General features: G+C 49.3%; 1 protein-coding gene across 2 annotated transcripts; it reads left to right on the plus strand.

Annotated features, from left to right (window-relative positions):
- Positions 1 to 408: 408 nt before the first annotated feature.
- KLK13 (kallikrein related peptidase 13) lies at positions 409 to 9,101 on the plus strand. 2 transcript variants are annotated; one of them, XM_049621669.1, is made up of 5 exons: positions 409 to 745; positions 4,681 to 4,870; positions 5,113 to 5,378; positions 6,529 to 6,665; positions 8,227 to 9,101. In XM_049621669.1, the coding sequence occupies exons 1-5, from the start codon at positions 694 to 696 to the stop codon at positions 8,419 to 8,421; spliced, it is 840 nt and encodes a 279-aa protein (XP_049477626.1). In that variant the 5' UTR covers positions 409 to 693; the 3' UTR covers positions 8,422 to 9,101. The 2 variants fall into 2 exon arrangements, with proteins under 2 accessions (XP_049477626.1, XP_049477625.1); XM_049621668.1 differs by lacking the exon at positions 409 to 745 and having other exon boundaries at positions 4,350 to 4,870.
- The last annotated feature ends 235 nt before the right edge of the window (positions 9,102 to 9,336 follow it).

A 9,336-nucleotide genomic window follows, 5' to 3' on the forward strand; every position in this document is an offset into this window, starting at 1 on the left:
CAGCCTACTGAGCCTTTGGGGGTGGAGAGGGGGAGGCCAGCAACAGGGAAATGCTGAGGGCGCTGGGGGAGGGAATTCAGGGGTTAAAAAGCCATGGGTCCAGGCTGAAGTTGGAAGCAGCTGGCGGCGAAGTTCTGCACCCGGGCCTCTCACAGAGGTAGGGTCCGCCTGGGGCAGGGGCGGGAGCATCAGAGGGGAGGAGTGGGGAGAGGAGGGAGATGTGAGCTGGGAAAGGAAAAGAGGGAGAACAGCTGAGTCAGGGAGATGGGGCGGGAAGCCAGGGGTTCAGTTATAGAGGTACAGATCTACAGAGCAGGGGAGGGTGAAGCACGCTGAAAGATAAGCTGCTTGAGGCCAGGTGCCCGGGACGACCCTGAGAGGGGAGCAAGGGGTCAGAGAGCGGCGGGAGCGGGTACTGAGGCCCCCATCTCGCTGGAGGGCACGGATGCACGCTGTGCACGCCCCCCTGCCCCTCTCGCCTCCTTACTGGGCTCCCCACCGAGGATGGAATTTAGGACGGGGGTGCAGATTCCAGGCCCAAGGCTCTTAATGAAGGAGAGATTTTAGACTGGAAAGTGCAGGCGCACAGGTGGGGAGGAGGGGCGGCCAGAGACGGGGGTTCGAGCCAGCCCTTAACACTTCCCCCACAACTTCTCAGGCCCCGCCCGCCCTGCTCCCCACCCCGGAGCCGCCATGTGGCCCCTGGCCGCTATGATCGCCTTCCTGACGGTGGCCTTGTCAGGCGGTAAGAATGCGCGGGGGTGGAGGCGGGGTGGCCACCCAAACAATGGTAGGAGGGGTCAGGGCAGGAGGAGGGGGCGTGGGAGCCCTGAGCCCCGCCCACCGCCCACTCGAGGCCGGGTCCCGCAGGGACAGCCCTGAGAGCTTCCTGCTTGTCCCTGCGTGACCTGGTTTCTGGGCCGGGGCTAGCGCACCCTCCCCACCGACCCCAGACCCCTCCCTGGGGCGTCCCCGCTCTGGTGAGCCCGCTCCTATTTATAAGTTTTCTGGATGTTCCTCACCAGCTCCTTCTCTGATTGCCCTACTCTGCAGTGGAAAGCTCACCCCCACCTGCAGCCCCTGCCCCCGCAGCAGCCTCCTCCCCTCTCAAGCAGGGCAATCGTGAGAGTTGGGTTCAGATCCTGACGCTGCCGCTTTGAGCAAGTAATTTAGCTTCTTTGTGTTTTTTAATCTGTAAAATGAGAACATCTAAGTCCCTCCTAGGAAAGGTTGTTGTGAATGTTAGAATAAGCTAATGCGTGGCAGATGGAAGGGGCTGAAAAGTTAGTCGTCATTACTTTATTAGTATTCACTCTTCATTATCAGCTTCTTCCAGAGCCTTCTAGTTTGTTCTTCCTTTAATTCTTGGGGTGACCCCCAAACCTGATTCTACCCTGAGTCGGTCCCCAAAGATTCCTCATGTTTAAGGCAAATTTGCAGGCAGATTCTCAGGCATCATCACCTGTCCACCCATCCGTCCTTCCGTCCATCCATTCATCCATAGCCATTCATCTAACCAACAAGCTGTTGAGCACTAGGCACTGTTCTGGGTGCTGTGCAAGCAGACACGGTTCCTGATATTAGCATCCAGAGCCTAGCGGGGAAGGATGCAGGCATTATTCAAACAATTACTCAAATAATTAGTTAATAACTAGTTAGGACTGTGACAGGAGGTGATGGCTTCAAGGGGCCAAGCCAGGAGCCTTGAGATGGAATGGCAGCTCCTGGCTTGGAAGGCCACCCAAAGGTCTGGACCCCTGAGCCGAGACCTGAGGAGGGAGGAGTCCTCAGGCACCTGGCACCACCCTTGGCCTGAAGGTGGGGTGGTTTCTCTCCTTTGCTGCCACTCCCAGGACTCGTGCCCTTGTCCTAAGCCCCTCCTGGGCACCACGCCCTGGGCTAGGAGCTCCACATGCATCATCTTATGGAGCCCTCAGCAGCCTTATGAGGTAGGAACACTATAATTACTCCAGTTTCACAGCTAAAACCCTGGGACTCTGAGACAGCAGGTCCTGCCCCAAAGACACCTGTGGCGCCTGAGTCAGGATCCTGATGCACATTGGCTGCCCTGTCCCCAGCATCCTGGACTTGAGGTTCTGGCAAACCATATTCATTATTTTAGATCTCATGGTCTGCTTAGAGTCAATTCTTTTTTTTTTTGCAACTTTTTTAAACTTTTTTTTAACTTATATCATTGTCCTAAATGGAAAAGAACACCCTTTGCTATAAATAAAAGGTAAGAGGAAAACATAAATCCTGCACAATGTAACAACAAAAACAATGTATTTATTGGGTTGGACCATCTGACATTGCCCATAGTGGGCCTTTTTTGACCTTTCCCCAAACAACAATGGCAGATAAATTTTAGGTTGCCGGCTAAAGGCTTCTGTTTCTTCCAGGTTTTAAAAAGTGAGCTCAGGGGCGCCTGGGTGGCTCGTCGGTTAAGCGTCCGACTTCGGCTCAGGTCATGATCTCGCGGTCCGTGAGTTCGAGCCCCGCGTCAGGCTCTGTGCTGACAGCTCAGAGCCTGGAGCCTGTTTCAGATTCTGTGTCTCCCTCTCTCTGACCCTCCCCCATTCATGCTCGCTCTCTCTCTGTCTCAAAAATAAATAAACGTTAAAAAATAAAAAATAAAAAAGTGAGCTCAGCGAGGATTAGAGAGGTATTAAAAGCATATCAGTCCCATCACGGAGCTCCATTTCTGCTTGGCAAAATGAGGACTGGAAGAGAACTGGACAGTGACTCAGTTTCTGAGGCTGCCATTTGATGTCATTTATACCTCATCTCTGTACCACCTAAATGACCTGTGTCCACCAAGACTCCTGTCCCCAATTTTGAGAACCACTGAGCTAATCCCGTGGCTTATGTAGGTGGGGAAGCTGGCCCAGGGAGGAGAAGAGCCTACTGGCCACAGAGCTGGGGACCTGCTAATAATTTTTTTTAATGTTTATTTTTTTTTTTTTGAGAGAGAGAGAGAACATGAGCTGGGGAGGGGCCGTGAGAGAGAGAGAGAGCGAGAAGGAGACACAGAGAATGAGGCAAGCTCCAGGCTCTGAACTCTCAGTACAGAGGCCGACACAGGGCTGGAACTCACGAACCGCAAGATCATGACCTGAGCTGAAGTCGGACGCTTAACTGACTGAGCCATCCAGGCCCCCCGCTAATAATTTTTTTTTAATGTTTATTTTTGAGAGAGAGACAGCATGAGCTGGAAGAGGGCAGAGAGAGAGACACAGAAACTGAAGCAGGCTCCAGGCTCTGAGCTGTCCACCCAGAGCCCAATGCAGGGCTCACACTCAACCATGAGATCATGATCTGAGCCGAAATCAAGAGTTGGATGCTTAGCTGACTGAGCCACCCAGACACCCCTATAGCTAATAATTAATAACAGTCCCCACTTGCTGAGCACTTGCTCTATGCCAGGTGCCGTGCCCCATGAGAAAGCTAAGCCTGGCAACTGGTAGGGCATCACCCAGCCAGAAAGTGGCACATTTAGGATTGGACTTTCCCATTGTTGATTGCTATGTCTCCAATGCTGGGCATAGTGCCTAGCACACAACACTTATTGAGTGAACACCTACTATGTGCCAGACACTGTGCTTGGTCCTGGGGATATAGCTCTGAATAAAGCAGTTAAGGTGCCTGTTATCAATGGACCTTATAGTCAAATTGTAGAGATTAAAATAAAAAACCCACATAAATGTAAACAAATAGAGAGAGAAATGAATAGTGATCATGGCTCTGATGGGAATCAACTGGGTGAATGTAATAGGGTGTGACTGGGGGGCTAGGAGGGGCAATATTAGACCAGGTGGCCAGGAATCTGGGATGGCCCCCGAGGAGGTAATGTTTGAACTGAACTGAGCTCTCAGAGTCAAGAAGGACACAGACATGTAGCCTGTAGATTCTGAGTGCCATCAAATAGAATATTTCATATATGTGATGTCCTGTATATGCCCTGTCCTCTATGGTGGACACTGGCCATGTGGGGCTCTTGAGCATTTCAACTGTAACGGGTGTGGTTGAAGAATTGAATGTATTTCATTTTAATGAATCTAAATGTAAATATCCACATGTGGCTAGCAGCTACCATATCGAACAGCACAGGTCTAGAGAAAGAACTGTCCAGAATGAAGCAGCAGCAAATTCAGAGGGTATTGTGTGTCTGGAGAATGGGTCCACAAGTCTGGAACAGAGTGTGTGAAGAGGAAAGATGGGAGATGGGGCCAAAGAGGCTGGTAAGAGTCAGATGATACAGAGTCCTGCAAACTTTGAATTTGAAAGTGGTTAGGCTATGGGTTTTATTTAAAGTCATAGAGGCACCTGGTAAATACGTGTTGAAAGGATGGATGGATGGATGGATGGGTACATACTTACTGCCTAGGTAGATCTATAGGTCAGTCTCCATGGTGGGATGGGAAGATGCAGGTGGGGAGAAAGTCAGGCTTGTTCCATGAACTCTGTGAGCCCCCAGTGGAGTTAGCACTTATACAGAAAAGGACATCATCACCTCTTTGCCCTGACTCCTCTCCACTACATGGAAGCTGGCAACTCCCAGAGGCCAACAAATGAATCATCAATTCCTGGTCACCCAGAGCAAAATTCTGACCCTCTCCCCAAGCCCAAGGCCTCCTTCTCCCCCTGAACCCCAATTCCCTAACATTTTCTCTTCTTCACCAGGTATCTCTCAGGAGTATCCCAAGATTCTCAACGGCACTAATGGGACCAGCGGGTTTCTCCCGGGGGGCTACACCTGCCGCCCCCACTCTCAGCCCTGGCAGGCAGCCCTACTGGTGCAAAAGCGGCTGCTCTGTGGGGGAGTCCTTGTTGACCCCAAATGGGTCCTCACTGCAGCACACTGTCTGAAGGAGTATGTGGGGTCAGGGGCGCATGAGGGTAGGGATGAGAACAGGACTGGGGTGGTGAGGGGGTGGGTGGATCTGGATTGAGGATGAAGTCAGAGTTAGGGTTGGGGTTTGGGACTGGAAATGAAGTCCAGAAAGAGGATTTGAATGGGACTGGAGTTGAGGATGTGGAAGGAGATGTTTGGAGAGGAGGAAGGTGGTGGAGACGGGCTTAACCTCTCTAATCACCCCCTTCCTGCACCCACAGAGGGTACAGAGTTTACCTGGGCAAGCATGCCCTGGGGCGTGTGGAGGCCGGAGAGCAGGTGAGGGAGGTAGTCCGCTCTATCCCCCACCCTCAATACCAGATCAGCCCCACCCACCTGAAGCATGACCACGACATCATGCTTCTGGAGCTGCATTCACCGGTCCAGCTCACGAACCACATCCGTGTTGTGCCCCTCTCCCAAGACTGCCTCCCTGCTGGCACCTGCTGTCGGGTGTCTGGCTGGGGCACCACCACCAGCCCCCAGGGTATGCACCCTCAACAGGTGGCCTGAGGTGTCAGTGGCTGGGTAAACCGGGCAGAAAAGGGAGGGAAGGTTGGAGGAAGATTCCTTTATATATATCAAACAATACATGTATAGTAATATGATATATAATATATGTTATATATCCTTTATATGAATACATATACATTTATAAATAAGGTAACATGTTATATATATCTCCTTTATACAAATGTCCATTTATAAATATAAAGTTATATGTTACATATGTCATAGGTTATATAGTTATATATCCTTATATAAATATATATACATTTATAAATATGTATAAAGTTATGTTACATATCCTTTATATAAATATACATGAAGTTATATATTTTATAGAATGTTACAGATCAGATATATAAACTTCTATATCCTTTATATAAATATATAAATTAATAAAAACATAGATATTGTAATATGTGTTATATATTACATGTATGATATATTTATATAAATACAACACATTACACGTTTGTATCCAAATATGAAAATTATCATGTAGGTTGATTTTTTTTTAGATCATAATTTCTATATTATGTATTTATTTAAATACATTTACATATAAACTATGTATTAGACAAATTATACCTAAATATATTTAAATAAATTGTCACTTAATGCATTTGATATATTGGCAGGTATGTACTTGTTAAATGTAAGGACGTGTAGGTGTACCCTTTGTGTTTAAGTTACATGTGCATGAATATAAAACTGATCTTCATAGCATCAAGGGCCCTTTGCATCTCCTTAGCAGTGCCCTGGCTTCTTCCCTGTCTCCTTTCCCTCTTTCTCCCCCATCTGCCATCTGTCTCCACACGGCTTTCTGTCCCCTTGTTTCCTCACCCCCAATCTTCTGTCTCTCACCACATGTCACTATCCCTCTTCTCCTCTCCCTTTTATGTCTCTTCCCACTTTCCTGCATTCTCGAATCTGCCCCTCTTGTTGGCCTCCACCTCCCCTGCCCCATTTCTCTCCACACCTGTCTCCTCCATGCCTTACCCCAGATACATATCCCATCTGTTCCCCATCTTCCTCTTTGCATCCATTTTCTACCGACTCTCCTGTTTAACTCCCACCCTGTAGCCTGGCTGAGACAGACATCCTTAGACCTTCCTCTCTCTCCTTCCCAGTGAGTTACCCCCCAACCTTACAATGTGCCAACATCCAGCTTCGCTCAGATGAGGAGTGTCATCAGGTCTACCCGGGGAAGATCACACCCAACATGCTGTGTGCTGGCACAGAAGAGGGTGGCAAGGACTCCTGTGAGGTGAGAACGGCATGGGGCAAGGGGGCGGGGAGGTTGCCATGGGCCAAGATGGGAAGCCAGAATGAAGGCAGGGACAGCTTCGGGGGGGGGAGAGCTTCATTTTAGCCTTGGGGGAACCAGTGTTTTAAGAGGACATGTCCCCTAGCATAGAGGGTCGAGATAAAAAGAGAAGTACCCGTGACTGGAGACTATAATTCATCTTAAGCCTCGGCTTTGACTGGCATTGGCTGCCCAGATCCCTGTGTTGAGATGCATAAAGGTTGGTGTTGTTTCAGTTGCGAGAGAAACCCAACTCAAACCAGCTTAAAAGCAAGACACACTGGCTTTTGTGACCGCAAAGTCCAGGGGTGTCTTGCTTCAGGCACGGATGGATCCCGGTGCACAAATAATGTGTTTAAAATGCTGTCTCTTTTCATTTCAGCTCTTCTCTCTTCTGTTTTTGTCTTCATCCTCAGTTAAGCTATTCCCAGCAGCTTTGGGCTCACATCTCACCCTCCTAAGCAACTCGATCAGAAAAAGTTTTCCAAGTGTTTACCTAAACATCCTTTTTTAAAATGTTTATCTATTTTTGAGAGAGAAACAGAGCATGAGTGGGGGAGGGTCAGAGAGAGAGGGAGACACAGAATCCAAAGCGGGCTCCAGGCTCCAAGCTGCCAGCACAGAGCCCAACGTGGGGCTCGAACCCACAAACCATGAGATCATGATCTGAGCCGAAGTCAGATGTTTGACTGAGCCACCCCAGCGCCCCTGTTTACATAAACATCTTGAGCATGATTCTCACTAGGCTGACTTAAGTCATGTGTCCTGAGCCTTCACTCTGACCAGAGCTGTGGGATTCTCTGATGGACCGAGTCTGTTACGTGACTGACTGTGTGGGCCAGGGAGGGGCTGTTCCCCAAAAGAGAAAATCAGGGGGCAGTTATCAAAATGGGAGGAAATGGGTACTACCTGGGCAAAAACCTCCACTAAGCATAAAAAAGCAAAACTTATATCCGGTAGAGGAGGCTTCTGAGATTGAGTTTTGGTTTAGTCGGAAAGATGGCGTGTGCCTTGATTGATCAATGAGGAGTGTCTTGGGTCCAGAAGGGAGAAGTGAGAGTACACGCTCTACATAACCATACCCAGATGTGGGTGAGTTTGCCCAATAGTGAGATGGCACCAAGGAGCCATAAAGCCATAGCAGGGCTGGGGGGCAGCACGGTGTGGGGGGGTGGGCACAAGGTGGGGTTGGTAGCAGAGAACCAAGGGTGGGTTTTGAGGTAAGGTGTAACCACTCTAACAAGACTGAAGAGCAGAGAAAAATGTGGAGAGAGAAGTCTCTCTCTTGTTCTTGGTCTCAGGGTCCATCTAGCTCCACCTTTCTCTTTGTGTCTCTTTTGCTGTCACTCTCCTCTCTGGTTGTCTTCTCGTCTGCCTGTTTCTCTCTAGCCCTGTCTGTGTCCTGTCTCTCATTATCTCTGCTCTGTGTGTGTGTCCATCTTTCACTCTCTCCCATATGTCCCCACCTGTGCCTTTGTTTGCCTCCACCAAGGACCCCCCTTCTCTCTCTTCCCCCACTCAGGGCGACTCCGGGGGCCCCCTGATCTGTAATGGAACACTCCATGGCATCATCTCCTGGGGAGACTTCCCATGCGGGCAGCCCAACCGGCCTGGTGTCTATACTCGAGTCTCTCAGTATGTTGTGTGGATCCGAGAAACGATTCAAAAACACAGAACCCAAGAGTGGAAACAGACGAAGGGGAAGGGCCCACAGTAAAAGCTGAGTTGGCTCACCTGCCTTCTTCCTCCCTCCCTCCCTCCCTCCCTCCCTCCCTCTGCACCCTCCTCACTCCATTGGCCCAGCCCTTCTCTGCCCGTCCCAAAGTTCCACTTGAACCAGTGATCCGTATTCTCAGAACCTCTGATCCTGGCCAACATTTCGTGTTTCAGAAGCATTCAGTCACTTCCGATATCATGGTCTCCCACATACTGCATCCTGAAATACCTCAGTACCCTCAATATCTCAACCCAATGTTCCAGGACTCCCACTGTTTCAACAGAATCCCAGATAGCCATCTGAATGTTCTGTCTGTGGAATACCCTTAAATACATTCATTGACTCATCTCAACAATACTCTATGTCCCATGAATGGAACTTCCTTGACATCGTGCCAAACCCCTTCACGTATTTCCTGACTACCAACATTCTAGACACTTCTGTGTTTGGTGCCCAAGAAGGTTCTAGACTCCTGTGACATTTCATCTTGAAAATATTCTCTTGGGGCACCTGGGTGGCTCAGTCAGTTAAGTGCCCCACTTTGGCTCAGGTCACGATCTCACGGTCCGTGGGTTCGAGCCCCGCGTGGGGCTCTGTGCTGACAGCCTGGAGCCTGGAAGCTGCTTCGGATTCTGTGTCTCCCTCTCTCTGCCCCTCCCTGCTTGCACGCTGTCTCTCTCTCTCCCTCAAAAATAAACATTTTTTAAAAAATTTTTAAAAAGAAAATATTCTCTTGGACTCAGAATCTTCTGCCCCAACAATTTTCTAGGCACATCTGAATGATTAATCATAGCACGGCTAATATTGCATCCTCATAATGATTCATTCTCACATAGTTTTGGGTCTCCCAAATGTCCCATCCCTACCTACATCCCATATTTTGCCAGTATCCCCTGTCTCTGAATCCCCTTGCTC

This window comes from Panthera uncia (assembly GCF_023721935.1).
Source record: "Panthera uncia isolate 11264 chromosome E2 unlocalized genomic scaffold, Puncia_PCG_1.0 HiC_scaffold_19, whole genome shotgun sequence".
Classification (NCBI taxonomy): Eukaryota; Metazoa; Chordata; class Mammalia; order Carnivora; family Felidae; genus Panthera; species Panthera uncia.

Coding starts and splice junctions, on each gene's coding strand:
- KLK13 (XM_049621668.1), top strand. CDS start 4,569: ATGAATCATCAATTCCTGGTCACCCAGAGCAAAATTCTGACCCTCTCC. Junction 4,871..5,112: donor GCAGCACACTGTCTGAAGGA/GTATGTGGGGTC, acceptor CTGCACCCACAG/AGGGTACAGAGTTTACCTGG. Junction 6,666..8,226: donor GTGGCAAGGACTCCTGTGAG/GTGAGAACGGCA, acceptor TCCCCCACTCAG/GGCGACTCCGGGGGCCCCCT.